This window comes from Glycine max, chromosome 7 (assembly GCF_000004515.6).
Source record: "Glycine max cultivar Williams 82 chromosome 7, Glycine_max_v4.0, whole genome shotgun sequence".
Classification (NCBI taxonomy): Eukaryota; Viridiplantae; Streptophyta; class Magnoliopsida; order Fabales; family Fabaceae; genus Glycine; species Glycine max.
In genome coordinates this window covers 38,951,233-38,974,610 of record NC_038243.2, presented here as the reverse complement: position 1 = coordinate 38,974,610, position 23,378 = coordinate 38,951,233, and the positions used below count along the sequence as shown (strand labels likewise).

Below are 23,378 nucleotides of genomic sequence, written 5' to 3'. Positions count from 1 at the left end.
GGTGAGAAAAAATGGAGATGGAAAGTTGGGGTGGGGAGAGAGTCTCTTAACAAAGAGAGAGGAAGGGGTGTGGGGACAAACAAACAAGAGCAAGGATGTCTTTTCAACAATACTGATAGTCAAAATAGCAAAAGTGGTAGTAGGAATAATAGCTCCCTAATAGTAGTATTTATGATATTGATTTAAAAATAATATAATTTGAGTTTCCTGTGATTTTGGGTCGATGGTTTCCTACCCCAAACTCTGAGGATGTTTAAATAATATGGCCCAATTAAGAATTTTAAGTGGGCAGCCCAATTAAATTTAGTCTTTTCTGTCAAGACCACAAATGATCCATAGAGATTTCCTATTGCTAATTGGTCATTTAGTAACATCTAATCATGTTGATGCAAGAATTTTAGGCTTGGCTGTAGAACTATTAATTGTACTAAATTATTTAGTAAGTCACCATAAAAAATGATATTTGATTTCTAAGTTTTACGTGTAAATACTTCATTTTATAAATAAATGTATGCATACAAGATGCACACTCACCTCACTATGACAAAATCAATAGTGAAACAAATATACAAGACGCACACAGACCTCACTCAGTGTGTACTTTAGATGAAAAATTGCATGTATGTTATATACAGAACAATGGTCACCATCAAGGACAATGGGACCTTCTAATCACTCCTAGTCCTTGACAACAACAGTTCCAGTGTTGGTCTCTGCACTCTAAACAGCAAGTGCACTATTCTGGAATCACCGAACTTTTTTGTCAATGAGAAAACTTGAGAACCAAAGCAGTGAAGAGAAGAGCACGTGTGGTTGGTTGGTTATTCACTTTTGTAATTTCAATAGTGTGTGAATGTGATTTTTGAATGCAAAAAAGAACCCAATATGCATGGCAAGGTGGCAATATGGCATGCACATATGTATATACAGTACATACAGAAGTAGTAGTAGTAATAGTAGTAGTCGTCACTATATAAGACGAAGACCCTTCTGCTAAGTGTTTGAATTGTTGTCTACAGAAAGCATTCTTTAACTGTACTGTAGGACTGCTGAAAACAACTTATCATGCACGCGCATGAACAGAAACAACCTCATTGTCAAGGGCATCAATGATATCATATCCTCTAAAATAGGGGAAACAATGTAAAATATCAATTTGACTTCTTTTCTTGGAGACAGCCCAAAAGCAGCAAGGCACAGATAAATCATAATTCATGAATGAAATCTCTCACCCTACGTTTGTTTCTTTTCTTTACATACAATACACAAACAAACAATCTCTGACCCGAAAGAAATTAATACTTTTATTGTTGAAAACTCGCTGGAAAGGTTCCCCCATCACCTCATCATCCCTTAGGTGACGTGTTTCACCTTGTAGAGAAGAAAAATTGAGTGGTACTGGTTGGTGTCCCAAAAGGGGGAATAAAAGATAATTAGAAAAAGCTAAAAAGGGTGACAGTAGATGATGGGTCCCTAGTGCTACATACCCTGAAATTTGAAGACAAAATAAATTCTCAGAAACAAAGTTGGGCCTGAGCATGTGATGTGTGAGTAGTAGTAGTAATACACAAATAGCCATCACAAAAATTGAAAAAAGGGGGTGAAGAGAATAACAAATAAGCAAGCACCCATGTGACAGCATGGTTTGATTCTCATTTGCCACCAACATGAGATGACTATCACTCCTAATATTTGTATGCCACATAAACCATTTTTCCTAGTCCTTGTAGTAGGACCCTCTGGGCCCCACCATGTTCCCTCACATGTGTACCCTCTTTTCCTTTTCATTTAAAGACTTTTCAAACCCCTTCTGCTCTCTCTGTTTTGTTATTGCTCAAACTTCGTGGTCATAGACTAGTACGCTATTCAGCTACAGGTTGATGGTTATGGCCCCATACAGATAGCCCTTCCACTGGAATGCAGCAACTGCAGTTTCACTTTCACATTTTTTTTTATCGTGTTCTGTTCTGTCAAATATTAAAAAATATCACGTAAGTTTGAAATTACCTTTCAGATTTCCAATTCAACCCAATCCACATCTACGTATCATTTTTCACAGGGTTAAGACGAGAAAATAAAAATCTTGTTGAGGTCGCAGAATGATCCAGAACAACGTTCGAAATTGATGTACAAAAGATGGATTAAAAAAAAAGGTAGTACTATTTTTCTTCTTTGGTGAGCGATGGAAAGGAGTCCCCAACATAATGATTATATTCAAAATGATGTTCCTCGGAAGTCAAAAACACTTCCGTCTATGGAGCTAACAAAAATGTGTACTTCACGGAATGGCAGTGAATGTTTTCTTTCCACCCAATAAAACCACAAGCTTCCCACATGCAAAGCAGATTCACAAAGATACTCAACCAACCAATTCAATCATAATTACATTGCATTCCTAAACACAAACTTTACCACAGACAAAACAAGAGAAAAGAAAAGGAGAAAAAAAAATAGAAAACAGAAAAAGTTAGCTCTATATTGATAAATTTTTTCCATCTTACAAAAATTACAACTCTCTGATCAAACATTTTTGCTTTCGTTCTTCACAATAATCGTTACATACAAACCAAAGAGAAAAAAATAATAATTAAATACAGAATTACATTGCAGATCTATTTATTTACCAATCTAAACCAAAAAAAAAAAACTCCCTAATTAAGCTTTCTTTTTCTTCAAATCTAAACATTTTTTTCACTAAAATGATGGAGATTGTTACAAAAAATAAAATCGGTCAAAAGGGAACCACAACGACCTGACTGCATGCAAAATCGTCAGAGTTTCCGACGGAATCTTGCGGCCACGAATCCCGAAGAAGCTTCAGCAGCATCTGCGCCTTCCTCTTCGCTCTCTCCGTGCAATCGCTCTGCATGAGAAGCAGAAGCTGAGTCAGCACGCCCGCCGCCACCGCCTCGCGCTGGCACCGCTCCGACTCCGAGCACAGCGAGAGCAGCGCACCAGCGGCGTACTCCGTCGCGCGGTTGGAGATCTTCAGGATTATCTTTACCAGCATCGGCACCGTCAGCGCGTGCGCTGCAAACGCCGCGCATCCCGCCGGAATCCGGCAGAGCAGCTCCACCGTGGCCAGCGCCCTCTCCGCGTCGCACTTCTCAAAGTCCGCCAGCCGGTCCACGAGCACCGCCGGCGCGCCGGCGGCCACCGCCTTCTGCCGCGTATTCTTCACCAAACAAAGCGCGAACAAGGCCTTGATCCCGATCTTGAGCGCGCGCGGGTGAGAGATCGGGCTCCGGAGCAGATCCACCACTCCGTCGTAGATTTCGTCGACACTGCTCACCTCCGCGCGTAACTCCGGCGAGTGCGTCCCGACGACGACGATCTCAACCAACGCGGCCGAGTTGACTCGGACGTCGAACGAGTTATGCGCCAACATCCGCGATAAATAGCCAATCTTCATCGAATCAGATGCGAGCGAAGCACATTCCGACTCGCCGAGCGGAAACATAACGAGCAGCGCGAGCGACTCGTGACTCAACTCGTCAGAACCGTTGTTGAAAACGATTGGGAGAAGGATCTGGAGAAGGTTGTGAGAGGCAATGAGAGAACGATTCTTGTCCGAGTCGCGAGCGAGTTGTCTGAGTCGGCGGAGAGAAGAAAGGCGAAGGTGAGCAGGGGCAGAATCGGAAGAAGCTTGGTTGAGGAGAGAGCGAACTAAGGCAGGGTCTGCGGGCTGTTTGGGAGTGGGGATTCGCTCGACGCCAAAAGCGCGGTTAGCAACGCACCACTCTTGGATAAGGCGGCGAAGGGTGTGGTTCGGGATTAGGGTGAAGTCGGTGAGAGTGGCGCGTGTGACCGGACATGTGGTGTTGCCGGTGCTGACCCATGCCTCGATGCTGGCGCGGTCGTAGGTTTGACCGGTGCAGACAGTTACTGGGTCTCGCATGAGTTCGAGCGAGATAGGGCATCGGAAGTGGTAGGGTATGTGAACACCCAAATCTAACGGTTCTAAACTCCCAGGCATTGTAATGGGATAAGAGAGGAGAAGAGTGTGTTGTGTTTGGTACGAGAAATGATTAATGAATGATAATAATAATAAAAATAAAGAGGTAGCTAAATCTGAAGGCTCTGCAAATTCTCTTTAGCTATGTCACGCTTTGCTTTCTCTTATATGAGATGGAACAGAGGAACATACCCAACAGGCAGAGAGAGGGGACTGGGCCTGCCACCCTCTCTGACCCTCATCTGACTTCTCCCACACGTGTGGTGGCATGGCATGGCATCTAACTTGGTTGGGAAATGGGATTGGTCAAACCCAATATGCCACTTCTGGGTCCCACATTTGCTGCTCTAAAATCCTACTCCTGTGAACATCAACTAATTGCGTCCTCCTTTTGATTTTCTTTTCCTCTCCTTCATTTACTATTATTGTTTGGCTGTCACTTTTTCTGCACATTCGCCCCTCTTCTTTTCATTCTTGATTTTCTAGCTTCTTTTTCATGCATGTTTGTAAATTAGGTGAAAAAAAATATGTTTGAAGTAAAATTATTTTTACAAAAGGATTATGTTTTTCATTTTTTCTTTCATTTTATATTTGTTTGTTGAATTATATTAAAATGTGCATTACTATCATTTTAACACCAAATCAAACATGTGTAAATTTATCCTTGTGTTGTATCTGTAGCCTTTTTCCTTGGCTCTCCTTTTGCTCCTCTGGATGACCCTGCTGCCACTCATTGTTTAACTATTGAAGAGAAAGCTTTACACTGTTCTATTGTAACTTGTTTGTCATCAAAGGTTTTTGTAGTGTACAGGAGATAAATGTGTATGATTACTTGATGGCTCATTCAATCTTTCAATATGAATGAAATTGACTAAATCATTGTTTATTTTGATGGCCAAATTAATCATCTTGCCGAAGCTTTTCTAATGAATAAAGAAAAAGTAGCAAAGCCTTTTCCAAAATTTAGAATCAAGTAGGAAGGTGCCACCTTTTTTGTAAAATACAATACTTTTACTAATAGTACAATGTGAAGTGGATAGCATGTGTCACTCAACCATTTGGAATAAAGAAGATTTGATTAAAAAAAGAAGTGGTAAATAAGTTGTATTATATATTTACATTTCATGAAGGAAAAGTGATGAATAAATATTTTTACATTTTTTATAATTTAATTGTGAAATAAATTGAAACCTACTTTGAAATTCGATTAAAATTTGAAGTTTAAAAAGTTGAAATGATGAAATGAAAAAACATAAAGCCAATACTTTTTTTGGAAGAATCTAGAAAGTTAGTAGCTAATAGGGTATAATACAACCCCCCTGCCCTAAACATATAAAAGGATCCAATAACAAGAATCACAACATAAGGTAGATCCAATAACTAGAATAAAGACTTAGAGAGTTATATATTTAAATCGTTAGTGACAATTTTTTTTTAGAGTTAGTGACAAATGATCGTTGGAAAAATGGAAATGGGAAAAACAAATGGTTAAAATTTATCGGTAATTAAAGGCTAAAATAAATAGACATTGTCCATGTACATGTTTTGGACACTTGCTTTTATCAAATGTTCTAGTTAATGACAAGCACTTTATCAAATGTTTTGTAATCTTTAGTAATCTCGTGCTCTACTTCTTTATTTAATAATATTTAGCTTTTAAAAAAAAATACAAGCACTTTTCTGATCAATAATATGATCATTTTTTTCTTGATAGGTTTATCCTTTCACTTTTTTAATAAAATTACCAAGAGTTTTATTAATTTTGGCATACCATTTGTGTAAAATACTATCAAGTAATTAGAAATATTCCACATACGACTGTTAAAGTAATAACTTTTTTTAATAATTTTCAATTATATTATAAATCGTGATTAAATGGTACTGTATAAAACTTTTATAGTATTAATATATTTTAATTAAATTTAATTACTAAAATTAAAATTCAAACAATAATAAAAGCTATATCTTAGCGATGGAATTAATTTCCATACGATTTGATTTAAGGATATATATGAATGGAGTAATACATTAATACTTCTCAAAACAGTGCATTTAGAGAACAAAATATTGAAAATATCACTCTTAACAAAGCATTGCTACTTTCGTTCTTACTTATAAGATTTTTTTTAAAAAATTATTTGCCTATTTTTATAAGACTTTTTATAAATTTCTAAATATGTTAATTATTTTTTTTACATATATTTTTTTATTTTCTCTTCAAACATTAATGAGAAATAAGTAAGTGGATAAAGAGATAACAAAATAATATTTTTAAAATAATAGTATAATTAATTAACTAAATTTAATATGATTAATTAAATTAATTACTTTTCTTAAGAAATATAAATTAATTAAAAAATTATAATTAGGATAATAGGAATACATAAAATAGAGAATGCTATTAAATTTTCTGTAGTTATTTTGCTACTTTATATGGTTGGATGATGGATGGATGGATGGGATTATGGGAATAGAAAGAAAGCACAAGGAAGAATTTGGAAAATAGAAAAAATGAAAGGGGCAGAATGCAAAAACAACTTTGATTAGGAAAGGAAAGTGGGGGGTCCAGGTTGTCTATCCACCTCTTTATTGTGGCTAAAACAACTTTCGTGTGGATAACAATAAACGAACGGGTGCTTGCCATCTTAACAAAAGTGTGGTCCCTCCTAAGTGTACGTGGTTCGATAAGTGACACCTGCATCAGAAATTCCTCCATCTTTAAAAATTAGTAACTCAGTTAAATAATTAATTGAATTTTGAAAATTTAATGTTAAAAATTACAGTAATAAATTAATTATTAATTTATTTAATTCATGAATGTAAATTAAATAGCAGAAAATGACATAATAAAGTAATTTAATTAAATATATTTTTATTTCTTTGAAGTTAAATTTAAAAAAAAATTGTGTATGAAATTTTTAATAAAGTAATTATGTTTTTCATAATTTTAATTTTTTATCAATAACAATTAAATATCTTATTAAAAATTAAAATAAGTAATGATATAAGTAAATAAAAATCAATGCAAATTATTAAAACAGTAATTAAAAGTAGTTTGGTAATGACAAATGATGGCACGATCGGGTGGATCACCACTGATTGAATGAAACATTGGAGGCATCGAATGTTAAGAATTAAAGTAAAATAAAAATAAACGAAGGATTATAAAAAAAAATGTTAAGAATAAAAGTAAAATAAAAATACTTTCAGTTATAAGCTAAATGACGAAATTTTACTTCTGATAGGATTTCAGAATTATTTATTTTGAAGGATCTGATGAATATTTTACTTCGCGTTCATCAAATAATAATTTCCTTATCATTAGTCATGCATATTTTGAAATTTTTAGACATTTGTTATTTTTTTTAAGGATCTGATGGCTACTTCATAATTGTTTCATGCCTGACAACTTTTCAAACTTTTGTTATTTTGTTAATATTTCAAAATTCTCCAACATTAATGTCTATTATCGATGAAACAAATCTTAAACATTATTTACTGTTTATTACTTGTCTTTTCTTTCTAAATTTTCAATTTAGTCTTCACGGTACTGTTTTTCCATTGAAATTTTTGTTGATGGTCTTTGGACATTTCAACAAATTAATGAAGAAAAGGTGTACACAGTCAGCAAACAAATCAAAGAATAAAGTTCAATCTTTTAATAATTGAGTGAGATATTCAACCATTGAAAATTTTAAATTAATCAAGATTACATTGATTTAACTTTTAAATTTATAACTAAGGGACGTCTGTTTAGCATATTATTTTTTCTAATCCTGGAAATATTTTTTCCGAGGAATAATACATGAAAATGTTATTTTTGAGTATTTCAAAAATTGTTTTATTACCTCATACTTCCTCCATTTTAGAATATACGATATTTAAGGTTTTTACATAAATATTAAAAAATGTAATTAATTTGTTGATTTTTTTTTAAAAAAATTAGGTAACTTCTTAATATATTTTTTTATCTCTGTAATATGAATTATTTACTTTTTCTATATACTATTTTCACTGGGTATTTATTAAGGATAGTCTTAAAAAAAGTATTTAATGTGACATTAATTTTTTAAAATAACGTATATTTTGCAACATTTTTTCTCAAAAAAACCATATATTCTGGAAATATAATTAGTTCATAATTTTTCGATCAGTTCATAATTAATTTGATCCAATTTTTCACTCATTCGAAAACATTGCACAATACTCAAAATACTGATAAATTGATGGTAATGCTGATATAAATTGTCAATAAGCAAATTACTAGATTTTGAAGTATGTTTTTCATACTCTTTAAATCAAATGTCACATAAATTATGAGTCACAGTAGATTACCTAATAGGAAAAAAAAAAAAAAAAACCTCAACGACAATTTACGATTATTGCTGCTTATTTTAATATTTTTCTTAATGATTTTTCAAAAGGTACGTACTATGTAATACATGAAAAGAGTAGCTACTAAAAATTCTCTGTGATGATTATTTGACCTCTTAATTTCTTAAAATTTTAAATTCAGAAAAAAATATGAATGAAATAATTTCACAAAGTTAACCATTTCGCATTTTGTCAATTTGTTTTTGACAAGGGGAGAGACAAGTCGGAGAAGAGGGATTTGCCCCACCTCCGTTCACCTCGGGGACTACGTTCACACTAGCTCACCAATAGGTAATTTATGGTAATTTTAACACAATTACTACATTGTGTTTGGATAAGAAATTTTTTAGGGAATTTAAAATATATAGAATTTGAATTATTTTGATTTTAATTTTGATGAAAATTTTATTTCCTTCATATTCAAAATTTTAATTTTATATTTTAAATAGATGAAATTTTAATATTAAACTTTATAAAAAATAAATACAATTTAATTTTGAAATATTAATTAAAAAATATTTTTCAATTTTTAGTAATTTATAAATATAAAATATTGATAATTTTAACTATGGTTGTTTTGTCTAACCACAACTAGTGATGTTTTTAAACCACATCAATTAAGATTATTTTTCGATCGACATCAAATAAGGTTTTTTTTTTTATCAAAGTATGTTGGGAATATTTGTCAGCTGATGTCAGTCGGGACTATTTTTCGGCTAATGTTGGTTGAGTCCATTTTTCAGTCAATGTTGACTAGTTTTTTTTACCAACGTCGACTATGGTTTGTTTGGCCGACACCGACTAGGATCTTTTCGAACGACATGACAACGATCTCATTGTCATCTCTGCAGTCTTGATGAGGTTTATGTTAGAAAATTAAAATAAAATAAATAAGAAAAAAATACAAAACCTTAAATTAAATAACAAAATAATAGTAGCAAAATAACTTTAATTGGCAGAACATGAATCAACAATGCATTATATAATACAATAAGCACAAAGAAAAATAAATTAGGAAAAGAAATAATTAGTCTGGGTTGAAGCGCGCAAACGTTATCCTTAGAGAGAAAACGTCCCCACTGCACTGGTAGGAAAATCTGATTGCGCTTCTCTCCTAAGATACGACAACCCGTTGGTTCCAATCATGTGCAGTGAAAGGATCCCTGAACCTTTTGAACACCAATGCTCTTTCTCTCAAAAATAAAATTCACAAATGCAGACTTCAAAGGTGTCTCTCCACATGACAACGATCTCATTGTCATCTCCGTAGTCTTGATGAGGTTTAACATCCAACACATTCTGTTTGACGGAGGTAGCTTGACTGATGTGATGTATTAGGGCGCTTTTGTTGACTTGAAAGTCCTAAAGAATTTAATGATGCCCCGAAGAGTTGTCGATCGACGTCCGACTCCGATAGAGGAAGTGAAAGAACTAGAGATTGCAGAGGGGAAGAAGGTAAAGATCGACACGACTCTTATACCCCTGCTTGAAGATGGCCTTTTAAAGGTGCTAAAGCGTAACTCGAATGTTTTTGCATGGTGTTCTAGTGACATGCTAGAGATAGATCCAAATTTCTTATGCCACAAGTTGGCTTTGAACCCCTCGACAAAGCCTATGATTCATAAGAGAAGGAAGCTTAGGGAAGAGAAGATGAAAGTAATCACTAAGGAAACAAACAAGCTAATATTTGTCGACCATGTAAGGGAGATTCAATACCCCACACGGTGGTCCAAGCAAACCTTTGATTTTTGCGTAGGTAGCAAAATAGAGGAAAGGCCTCATCGGTCGACCTGGAAAGGAATCTTGAAAAGGAATTTATCCGACCCAACAATTGTTTAACCTCTTTAACGTTGCTTGGACTCCGCATGAGCATCAATCAGGATTAGCCTTGATTCATCGATATCTGAGCATGAACTTGAGGAACTTGCCTACTCGTACCCCAAACGAGCACTTCTCAAAGTTCAACTAAAGTTGGTATTGGCCTAACATATCAAAAAGTTTTTAGAGGTCAGCAAAACGTTTACCAACTTCTAAGGACTTTACTACCAGTTCATTAACATAGGCCTCAACAATTTTCTTGATAAGTTTGGTCAAAATCTTGTTTATCAGTTGTTGGTAGGTTGCCCCTGCATTCTTTAACCCAAACGACATGACCTTATAGCAATAATTGGATTGCCCAGTTATGAAAGCCATTTTGTCCATGTCGTCTGGGTGCATCCGGATCTGGTTATGACCCGAGTAAGTATCCATGAAGCTTAATAGTTGGTAATCGGACACACCATGCATCTACCAAGCTATCAATGTTCAGTAATAGGTAGGAGTCCCTAGGACACGTTTTGTTCAAATCCGTGAAGTCGACACATATTTTCCATTGCCGCTCGACTTTTTCACCATCACAACAATTTTAATATTAAAAAGAAATCATTTGTTTGTTGTTTACAGATAAACTTTAATTTTATTATTGTTCTATAGTAATGTGATTATTTTTTATGTGGCAATGAGAGAAATATATACAGTATTAGAGTTTAATTAGTATGCACGGTTATATACAATTTTATATTACTAATTAATGAAAAAATTCTTATTACTGTAACTTTAAAAGTAGTTATTATGAAAATTAATAAGTTTATTGTATATAATGATCTGTAATTACTATATGATAGAGTAAAAGACATCTACATTTTTACTATATAATTATATGACAGTGTGTTATTATTTTTAACTATTAAGTTTTATTGTTATGAATTGTCAATATTAAAATATACTGTAAAAATTTATGCGAATTTTTTAATAAATTATAGTTTAAAAACGACTATATAAATTTAATGCAAATAAAATTAATGCAATAAATTGGACAAACTATAGTATATGTCACTTTCTAAACTTTGGTGTCCTCCTCTACTGGTTGAAAATAGAAACAAAAAGGGGGCCTATGTTGCGTGGTTGGGTGAACAACGTGACTGATATTAATTAAGGCAGTGCTAGTGACAAATGACAATAAGAGAAAGAAGGTTTTTCCTTATATATATATATATATATATATATATATATATATATATATATAATCATTTAATATAAATTAAAATGATTTTATTATATTTTTCAAAAATTAAATAATATAAAAATAATATTTAGTTTGATTTAAAAGTTAGTAATATAATTACAACAAACAATATTTTAACGATAATAAGATTTGTTAGATTTTGAAATAAAATATAATTTAAATTAACTTTAGTGATAATTACATACTCATAGTAACAATAATTAATATACTCTAATTTAAGTTTAAAAATAGTAATACTTTTATATTTTAAATTAAACTAGAATTAATTTATCTGTATTTTTTTTATTTTTTTGTGTGCTCTTAATTGATCTGTATATTGTATAAGATAAATATATATTTTATATTATTAAAATGTATGATAATAAATATTTTGAATATATAAATTGTGTTTTACTTAAAAATCATAATAAATAAGTATATTCGAACATATAAATTATATATATATATATATATATAAATAATTTAAATTGTAATATAAGATTCTTTTTAACTATTAACACTTCCTTTAAAAAATACTGAAATTTAATGTAGAGATAGAGATATATAATAGAGTTCCAGTGAAAAGATATAGACAAATAAAAATAAAAGGAGGATATAAATTTAATATGGATGAGAAACAATTTTTTTCCTATGAATAGTGTGTGAAATTGCACTTTCAAGAAAGATAAGAGAGAGAGAGTAAAACGTTGAGTGTATAAATGAGAGTGAGAGTGTCACTCTTTAACTGTTTATTCTATTTTATAGTATAGGAGTACTAGAAATACGATACTACCAAGCACATAAATCAATTAGGACAGTATTGTTCATACTTTGTAAGTTTGAGTTTGAATCTTAAGAATGTATTTTCTTTAAATATCTGAAGAAAAAACTGTCACTTTACCTAGCTTGAACAAGCATGCATTTAATAAAGGAGTTAAAGTTCCACTCTCCAAAGTAAATACTCAAATTTATAATATAAGATTAAATTTTTAAAATAAAATTCCATCATTCAATATAGTATGTTAATGCTCGTGAGAATATCATGAATGCAAGTCATGCTACTATTAAACTAATAAAAAAAGTTGTCTTAAGCTCAAAAATATGTAAGGTCTAAAAAATATTCACACAATTTAAAAAAAAAATATATCTATCATTCATTTGAATTATCATTTGATAATTTTTATTGTAACATGAGATATTATCTCCAATATATCCATTTAAAAACTTGTGTAGTTGAGCATGTGGAATAATTGGTGTAATGTTGTTCTAATTTAATCAAAGATTTTCAGTTTTTTTATCTATGGAAATTATAGATAATGTTAGGAATTTGTAATAACTTGTGCACCCGACTCAATCAATTAAGTTAAATTTTTTGATAAAGATTTTAAATTTGAATCATGGATATGTTGTTGCATTAAATACTCAAGCTTTATCACTCATAATGATCCTATATAGCTCAAACAAAATAATTTATAGTAGAAGATATGATCCTAAAAAAATATGTATTTAAATATTGTTGTAAATCATTTAAGTTAATTTAATGTTATTATTTCTTTTTAAAAGTTAGGAAACTAGTTTACACCTATTTTAAACTCTACTTTTTCCTTCCAAAAAATGTTTAATAAAAATAGGATTAAATAAGTTTTTGTCCTTCAACTATTTCAGATTTTGAGCTTTTTTTTATAATTGATTTTGAGTTTAAATATTGGGTATGAAACAGAGTTTAATATTCTACAATAAAACTTTATAGTCTATAATAATATTATCTAACTCATGTAGAATTATTTTTCATAAAAATGACTTAAATATATTTTTGATCCTTAATAAATATTTGATTTTTGTGTTTGTTTCTTAATATTTATTATTTTTGTGTTAAATTCCTAATAAAATAATAATTTAATTTTTGATCCTTAACACATATTTTTTGTCATACATAAATTAACGAATTTTGTATTTATTTTTTATAATTTTTTTCATTTATTATTAGTTGAGATTAAAATAAAATTCGTTAATTTATTATAGAATAAACATAAAATTTATTAATTTATCAGGACTAAAACAAAATATAAAAAATCAAGAATAAAAATATTATTTTATCAGGAATTTAACGTAAAACAAAAATTTATTAGGAAATAAATATAAAAATTAAATATTAATTAACGATAAATACATATTTAATCCTAAAAAAAATGTATGTGATTCTTAAAAAGGTTTACAAATTTTGTTTGCATTAGTATTGAAATTTCGAACCAGCAAAAAAATACTATTGAAATTTCTTGACAAATTGAAAAACTTTAACCCATAGGCTATATATCATTTATGGTCTAACCTTTTTGACTATACATTCATGAGTATAATAATAATAGGAAGATGGAGGGAACATATGAGAAAATGAAATCCATTAAATAAGAGTGTACAACTGTATGTAGAGTTAGGTTGAAGGTAAGTACAATGCATGTTTTGTGTAGTGTTGTATGAAAGTGGATGAGAGGAAGGTGGGGAGGATTTGGACGCACGCGTGTGGGGAGAGACAAATGCGGTCCAGGGGCACGAGCAGGATGGACGCCAAGGTAGTATGACCCTGTTGTCCCCGGTCAACCCGGCAATGTTTTGCCGCTACAGCTTCTTCCAAAACCCCACTCTTGTTGCTTCTGTTTCCCTTCATTGCACGTGTTTCCACCTGTTTCTTTTTCACCCTCTTTCTTTGACTGCCTAGAATCTTGTATCCCCTGTCCGTACCTTCTGCATCATCATATACATGCATGGAATTTCTCACTTATATTCTGTTATATATATATATTAAAAATGGTTTTGTTTTTGATGGCCTCAAAGTGTTATCGGTGAACTCGATCCCCAATAGAAATCCCAATGCTTGCATGGGTATTGACTATTGTGGAATAAGAATCTAGAACTTGGTCGAGAGAAAAAATGTGTAATATGATCATAAATTAATTTTAAAAAAATAGAAAAAATATAAATTTAATTTTTTATTATGTAAAATGTATTATAAATTAATTTTATTGTTAAATTTGTAAGATTATTTAGTCATTAAATTATAATATTTAAAAACTAATTTAATAATAAATTATGTTTTTAAGAATTAATTTGTCATTAATTAAATTACAAAGTTAAAATCATTAAATTGTCTGCAAGATTAATTGCATATTCATAAATTAAATTTAAATTTTTTATTTTTTTATGATCAATTTGTTAACATTTTATATTTTCAGAGACGAATTTAACTATTTATCCGAAAAAAAATAGTAAAATAATGGATACATATATATAATCATTAATTTTTTCATCATTAATCATTAATTTACTTTATTGTCAGTTAAAAAATAACTATTCATTTTAAGATATCACTTAGAAGTATAAATAAGTCAAATAATATTGTGAATATTGTTCAAATTATAATAATCATGTAAGAGAATAACATTATGAAAAATAATTAGGAAAAATTATAAACAAAAACTTAGTCTACACACATGAATTATTTTATTTTTACAATGATGACGTTGAGGATTAGATAAAAATATTAACATATAAATTAAACTATGTATTTATAAATAATGAATTTACTTAGATAAGTAAAATATATTGTGAGTATTGTTCCAATTATAAATTACCTCTAAGTATTACATTATAAAAATTAACTAGATGAAATTATAAACATTTTTTACTACAAAGGAGTGATTTATTTTTTGTGTATGATAACAAAAATTAGATTTTTTTTGTCACCATGAAATTAGGCGGTAAAAGTTGTTGGATGCTGTGACAGTTAATTTCATTGAATGTGGCAGATGAGATTGACAAGTGAGGTCGGTGTATCCATAAGGCATGACATCAAGAGTCTATCCTCAAGAGGATGATCGTGGCACTAAGATTTCGATGCAAGATAAAGAGTGAGGATGTTTAGAGATCACAGTTGTACAAATGATTAGATGAATGGATGAGAGTCATCAATCGTGAGGTTAAGGGTTGACCTGGTACACACACATTTGGTTGCACTTAAATAAGGGAGGAGAGGAAGGAGATGTTGAAATTTTTAATAAACCTTATAAAATATCAAATGAGTACTAAAACACGTTACGTCAGATTATAAGAGGTTTTAAGGAAAACCTAGATCTATAAAGTTTGATCAACACGCAGTGGAATCTTACAGTGGTCACAAACAATTGGTTTAATGATATTCCACAACCAAATCACTTTCTTCCTTATGGAACCTTCGTTTTCTCTTCAGAGGAGAGGAGAAACTATTTCTTGATTTGGTGTATTGGGGACCATAACCATACCTTAGATTTTAACCTATTAGGGTTCTCATTATCCCCTAATGGGTCAAGTTGGTTTCCGCTTATTAAGTCCATATCAATTTTCAGTTGGTAGTCTAATGAGCTCATTGAATTAGATTACTTTATATTGAACCTATTTAAATGTAAATAACGAATATAAATGTTATAATATAATATGTAGTCCATATTAATTAATTAGGAATTATAAAATTCCTAACAATCTTCCACTTGGGTTTCATATTAACATTAGATATTTATATCACAAAATTCTTTAGGCGCACAACCGTATATTATTTACTTTTAGACTCCTTTTGTACAATCTAGTCCATCTCATATAGCAATAGGAAATCATTGCAGTTTTCATCACAATTCAGCATGACTAAGCCACAATGATCACCATTGTTACTCATACTCGATGACATAGATCAAATATGGATAAGCAACATGGAAATTACATACAATGTGATCTTAATCATGTTTATTTCCAAATAGTCCAAACTTTATTCTTTATAGAGATCAGTCCAAAGCGTAATACAAATATTGCACACAAAACAAGCTCAGAATAGAATGATAAACATCAACTTTATTTTTGTAGAAAATCCAAACAATACAAATATCTAGAAAACATAAGATATAAAACATAAATAGGACTCCCACTAAACTAAGGTATTGTTAGGAACTACACCCATATGAGCAATGTGCTCATGAAAAACTCTAGGTATCAAACCTTTAGTAAGTGGGTCAGCTAGCATGGAATCTGTCCCTATATGCTATATGGAAATCTGCTTATTCGAAACCTTTCCTTCACAACCAGAAACTTGATGTCAATGAATTTTGACTTGGTTGTACTCCTATTGTTGTTGGAAGCAAGATCAAAACCAAGTGCACGAGCAGGTCTTCACCAAGCTCTAACTTAAGTGACTTGAGTTTCGATATGAGATTGGACATCTCCGTAATGTACTCCCTTATGTTCCCTTTGCCTTTATACTTCATGGAGATGAGTTTAGCCAAAAGGTTACTCGTCTTTGCGTTTTCATTTTTGGCAAAGCATTGTTCAATTTCCTCAAGGAATTTCTTTGCACTTTGACCCTCAGAAATAGAGCCCCCGAAACGCCTTTGGAATAGAGCGCTTCATGATCATAAGGCACATTCAATTGGACCGATCCCACTTCTCAATCTTTACCTCATTAGAGGTTTCCAGAATGGAAATGGGTCGTTCCATCCTCAATGCCAAGTCCAAATCCATACAGCCAAAAACAATTTCTACAGCTTCCTTCCAAACCTTAAAATTTGTCCATTCAACATTGGGATAGAATTCACTTGGACAGTAACATTTGCAGCACTAGCAATATTAACTAAAGAGAGAACAAAAACTAATAACATGTTCACAAATAATCAAGCAAGTCATATAAAGTATATATAACAAGACATGCAAATATTTCCCATAAAAGATCCATCACAAGATACCCAGCACAACATTAATTCTAGTCTTTGGACAGAGAAATTAATTTGTAATTGGTACGCAATGATCAAATATTGACAATTAGTTCTGTCAAATAATAGTCACATTATTTGGCCAAATTGTGTCTTCCTTTGGGTCGAGCACAATTCGCATAAATAATTTCATACTAACATTCATGCAATTTAATTAAGTCAATTTACACAATAGAAGTTACTTTGGCAACGTAATGATTCAATCAATTTAATTAAAATTACTGGACACGCAAATAAATGGAAAGGATCCGTAATGGTTAAATTTGCACTCAATTATGATAACAGTAAATATTTGAAAACAACATTATAGTAAACTAATTATGCATTTGAAACGAACATACCACGGTACTATCACAAATTTATACTAATCACAAGAATATCATAAACTATCAGTCTATCACCGATTCATGACGAAAAAGCAGTTGAAAAAAAACAATAAATTATTCATATAAGACAAAAAACCATTGCCTCATTACTGATTTATATATATATATATATATATATATATATATATATATATATATAATTATGCTATGTACAAAACATCATGATAATGACATACATATAGATTCACAAATTGCACACAATGACCTTATATAAAAATACAAGTCCCTGTAGCTTTGTATTCGATGTAAAGAGTTTTCGAAAACTTTATATGTATAAAACAAAAAAAAACTTTCTTGCTCACGAAATATATATTGTTCAAGAAAACCAACGCCGGATACGTAAAACCTTTATCCCAAATAGAATAATATGTAAGCACAAGTGACATAAACCCGTAAATCAAATGCAAATACCTTTTATTCATTTGAAACAAAAAAAGAAAAACTTTACAACGATAACACATAAATTTACGAGTTTTACTATTTTATTGATCGAAATAGTTTCTCTCCAAAATAAAATTAGGGTTCATATAACTAAAACGATCCAGATATAATACATATCAAACAACTTTAAATCCCAATAATCTAACAGTAATGGTGGCTCTGATACCACTTGTTGAAATTTTTAATAAACATTATAAAATACCAAATAAGCATTAAAACATATTACGTCAAATTATCAAGAGGTTTTAAGAAATATTTGGATCCATAGAGCTTGATCAACACGCAGCAATTGATCAACACGCATCTTACAACGGTCACGAACAATTGATTTAATGACCTTTCTCAACCAAATTACATTTTTTCTTATGAGACTTTCGCTTTCTCTTCAGATGGGAAGATGAGAAAGTGTTTCTTGATTTGATGTATTGGAGATTATAATCATACCTTAGGTTTTAATCTATTAGGATTTTCATTATCCCTTAATAGGCCAAACTGAATTTCTGATTATTAAGCTCATATTAATTTTTTGTTAATAGTCTAAAAAACTCATTGAATTAAATTATTTTAAATTAAACTCTTCTAAATATAAATAATATTATAATATAACATGTAGTTCAAATTAATTAATCATGAATGACAAAATTCTCAACAGGAGACGCGCGAATGAGCGGAGAATTCAATGGACTTCGTGATTTGGTTGGGCAGAGGTAGTGAAGAAACTTTTGAAAGTCACGTGAGACCCAATGGTTTCATCTTCCTCTCAAATGAGAAAATTTGCAGAGGAATACAGCTTTTTACTTTATTGTCCTTGTTCTCTCTCTTCATTTCTTCTTTCATCATCAAGGTCCATCATTCCCGTCATTGGAATTGTCCTTGTTGACATCAGACGCCTTCAAAACGTGCAACTCCTCCTTGCTGTCGAGATCCGCCGTAGCGACGAATGCCATGACTGTCATTGAATGCCTTCGAATCATGCAACTCCTCCTCATCATTGAGATCTGCCGGGCAACAAATGTCGTGATGGAATTTGCACTTAGTGTGCATGGCCAGATTTGTTTGTTGGTGGAAAGAAACTTCGGTGGTGGAATTGTTTCTATTTTTCGACACCATTACATCAAATATGGTCTATCTTGCTTAAATTAGTTCTTTATGTTCGGTGTTGTGTTTTTTATTCTCATATTTGTTTTTAATGAATTATTTTCAATGCTATTTTACTGTGATCTATTCTACCAATGTTAATTTTGTTGAGAAAACCGCAATTGACTATTACATCTTTTTTTGATAAAATATGAATACAAAGAGAGCAAAAAGTGACGAACAAAATTCTATCCTCTAGGACTGCGTCATTGGAATAGTAAAAAACAATTATTGGATTTATGGTTAAAATGAAAAAAATATTAATCTTAGGAGGATAAATGAATATTTTCATAAATCTTATTATTCTATTTTTATTTTATTTCTTCTCTATTTCTCTTCAATTAAATTACTTCTATTTTTATTATATTTGTCACCTATTTCTTTTGTCACATATTTTCTTCCCTCCTCTTTCCTTCTCACAGCCAAACAACCCCGTAATGTTGGCTCGAGAGCATAATGAAAGTGTGGGAGTGAAGGCTCAAGATTCCTCTAGAACAAAAATCAAAGTTCAAAATTTATAGAGATTGACACCGGACTTTAAGAGTTTTATAGGGATGAAATTTTTCTAAAAATAACACATACAACACTTGTTATCTCAATGTCATGTGAGTGACGCATGGTTGTCATATCACCCAAAATGTCTATGTGTACAACACTGCCGTATAAAGAAATAAAAATTCACTATTTTATATTTTTCTTTTAGAAATCATTCAAATTCAATTGATAATATTTTTATGACACAAAAAGTAGGGTGCTCCTTTGGTTCTCAATAAATCTGGCACAGTGCTCAAATGATCTCCCATGAAGAACACGGCTTAATATCATCATAGTGAAAAGTTAAGCACTAGCTATGCCTCGAAATTTGTGAAATCTGAACCGAAGTGGCTAACTTAGCTCTGTTCTTTTTACGCATACGTAACTTTTAATGAATATATATCACGAATGGTGACCCTAGTTCTAGTTAAAGTGATGCTAGTGGATGAGGTGCCAGAAAAGCAAATCAATGGGATGACTTGCCCTCAAGATTCGTGAGTGAGCTCTATAATATCTGGATGCCATTTCACTTTACAAATAGATTATCCCATATACTATTATATTAGAGTTACAATAAATAACAAAGATAAGTTATGACATGATAAAAAAGTAGATAAGCTACTCCTATGAATGTTATTTACGGAGACATTTCCTATGGCACCATGTCCCATGAATGGAAAGTCTCTGGAGAGAGAAAAATGAGTGTGGAAACTAAGCAAAGCCTAGTTGGCCTTGTGATTCGCCCTAAGTAAGAATAATATTTATGCTTGATTCGTCTAATCTACTAATTTTTTTAAGACCAAATAATCTAATCTAATCTTTTGACCAATAATTGAACTCACTTTCCACTCTGTCCATCTAATTGCTCACCACGTGTTCACCCCTCCTACTCTTTTGTTTTTAATATCAAATCCAAACCCTTCCTACTTTCATTACCATACATAAATCAATGTGGATTGGTGCGTGGTCCCCTAATAACGTCCATCTTTTTTTTTTTTCAATAGCGACCTCTGACTAACGCCAGGGCCAGACTTTGAGGTGCAACAGTTTTTAGCATTTAGCAACGCCGTTTATCTATATCTTAATCAATGATTTTATGTTGGAAAGTCCACAAGTATTTCAAAGCAAGCACTACTGAAAGCGTGATTCCAGAATTAAAATTGGCTCGATACCATCTTAACATGTATAATGTGAAAAAGTTAACTCAATTTTAAAAACTAATTCAAGGGATGAGTGTCCCTCTCTTATATATTCTAATGTGAGATTAGTTTTAATCGATGTGAGACTTTAATTATTTCCAACACTTTATACACAATATATATTCTACATATATTAAAGCCCTGCAAACTATACTTTTAAATGGAAAGATTTTATGGGTCTATACCTCGACAACGTGTTGTGAACTGTGCATGCCGATAATCAAGAATAAGTTGATAAAAAACAAATTCGTGTTATATAAAAATATGAATTCGTTTTTTGTTATTAATATGATGATTTTATTAGTTAGTAATTTTTAAGTATTTTTATAAACACTTTTTAAATGTTAAAGTATATAATGTGAGAAGCTTAACTCTATCTCAAAAGCTAGCTCAAGGGATAGAGTTGTCTCTCAATGATATATTATAATTTGGAATTACTTTTAGCCAATGTAGGATTTAGATTATTTCCAACACTTTATACACCATATATATTTTACAGATATTAAAGCCCTGCAAACTATACTTTTAAATGGAAAGATTTTATGGGTCTACACCTCAACGGCGTGTTGTGAACTGCGCATGCCGATAATCAAGAATAAGTTGATAAAAAACAAATTCGTGTTATATAAAAATATGAATTCGTTTTTTGTTATTAATATGATGATTTTATTAGTTAGTAATTTTTAAGTATTTTTATAAACATTTTTTAAATCTTAAAGTATATAATGTGAGAAGCGTAACTCAACCCCAAAAGTTAGTTCAAGGAATAGAGTTGTCCCTCACTGATATATTATAATTTGGAATTACTTTTAACCGATGTAGGATTTAGATTATTTCCAAGACTTTATACACCATATATATTTTACAGATATTAAAGCCCTGCAAAGTATACTTTTAAATGGAAAGATTTTATGGGTCTACACCTCGACGGTATGTTGTGAACTGCGCATGCCGATAATCAAGAATAAGTTGATAAAAAACAAATTCGTGTTATATAAAAATATGAATTCTTTTTTTGTTATTAATATGATGATTTTATTAGTAAGTAATTTTTTAAGTATTTTTGTAAACACTTTTTAAATCTTGAGCTTTGTCCTAACTTTGGTGAACTTTCACTTTGAGACTCAATACATGAAGAAAAAGGAAAGTGAAAGTTATTTGGCTAGTTGCGGTCCAATATCATGCTTCTGCTTTTTTTTTTTTTAAAAAAATATTTTTAAAATTTATTCTTGTTCAAGTTTTGTTTGGAACAAATTTAAAATAATTTAAATTGCTTCTTTTTACATGTTATGAGTAAAAATGATAAAAATAATAAAACAAAATATACATTTTATTTTTATCTACATAAAAGAAAAAGCATCTACAAGAGTGATAATTAACATTAGACTGATACAAATATTTTAATAACTTGTCCAATAAATACTCTACTCAATATTTCAACCAATCATTTTTTTAAAGGGATCCATATAAATTTGAGACAATTCAATCTATATAAATATTGAATGCAATTTTATAAATGAAATGAAAGCATAATCGTATAATACTCTATTTTTTTTATTTAGAACATAATAATATGATTATGACTTATAACCTAAAATATGCATCTATTTTTCATATAAATGAAAAAAAATCACTGTAAGATTGTAAACATAGAATTTGAATAATTAAATGTTATATTTTATTAGTAAAATTAAATTTAATCACGAGATAGTCATCAAATAACATCTAAATTTTTTTTATTCTTCATAAAGAAAAAATGAATAATGTTTTCTCTTTTTCTTAGCCTTTTTTTTTCATTACGTTTAAGCTTTAATTTATTTAATTAGAAAAAAATAATTTCAATATTTTTAATTTTTGAAATTTTGCTCAATATTTCTATAAATGAGAAGTTTTTTTTTTCTTTTTCGAATTTAATGTTTACAACATATTCATCAAATACAACATTCATTTACAGGATATGTTACTAATATTTTTGTTATCATTCAAATAATACTACCACAGTTATAGATATTTTTATTGTGTAAAAATAAAATGTGTATTTATTTTTTATTTTCTTTTCACCGTTGTTTTTAGTATTTCATGTGAAATAAAAAGAGTAAAAATTTAAATGATTTTATTTTTTATAATTAAAAAATATTAAATGAAAGACTAAATAAAAAAGAAATAAACATTCTAGAATGTTAAACATTACTAATAAACTCACTAATATATAGTATGAATGGTCACTGGTCAGTAGCCAATTCAGTTTTTTTGTTTGCTTCATGTAATTAGCCAATTCAGATTCAGTTGCTGTCAAAATTTGAATCTAGTACTACTGAAAATCTTCCCAAATTAATAAATTAATGCCACTCTGTCTTATACTTATATCTATAATAAGTCATAAGATATGGGTGTGCATTTAAAGCATGGTAAGTGGAAATTCTAATGTACTCCCAATCACGGAAGAAAATGATGCCCCGTCGTGTGCATGAGTGGTGAATGGTGATGCATCTGGAGTTCAATGTTGCTTAGAACTTACTCCTT

At 30.6% G+C, this 23,378-nt stretch overlaps 1 protein-coding gene across 1 annotated transcript; it reads right to left on the bottom strand.

Moving 5' to 3' along the window:
- Positions 1–2,453: 2,453 nt before the first annotated feature.
- LOC100778730 (U-box domain-containing protein 26) lies at positions 2,454–4,506 on the bottom strand. The gene has a single exon (XM_026129324.2). It carries the CDS (start codon positions 3,974–3,976, stop codon positions 2,732–2,734), a length of 1,245 nt encoding a protein of 414 aa, XP_025985109.2. The 5' UTR covers positions 3,977–4,506; the 3' UTR covers positions 2,454–2,731.
- Between the last annotated feature and the right edge of the window lie 18,872 nt (positions 4,507–23,378).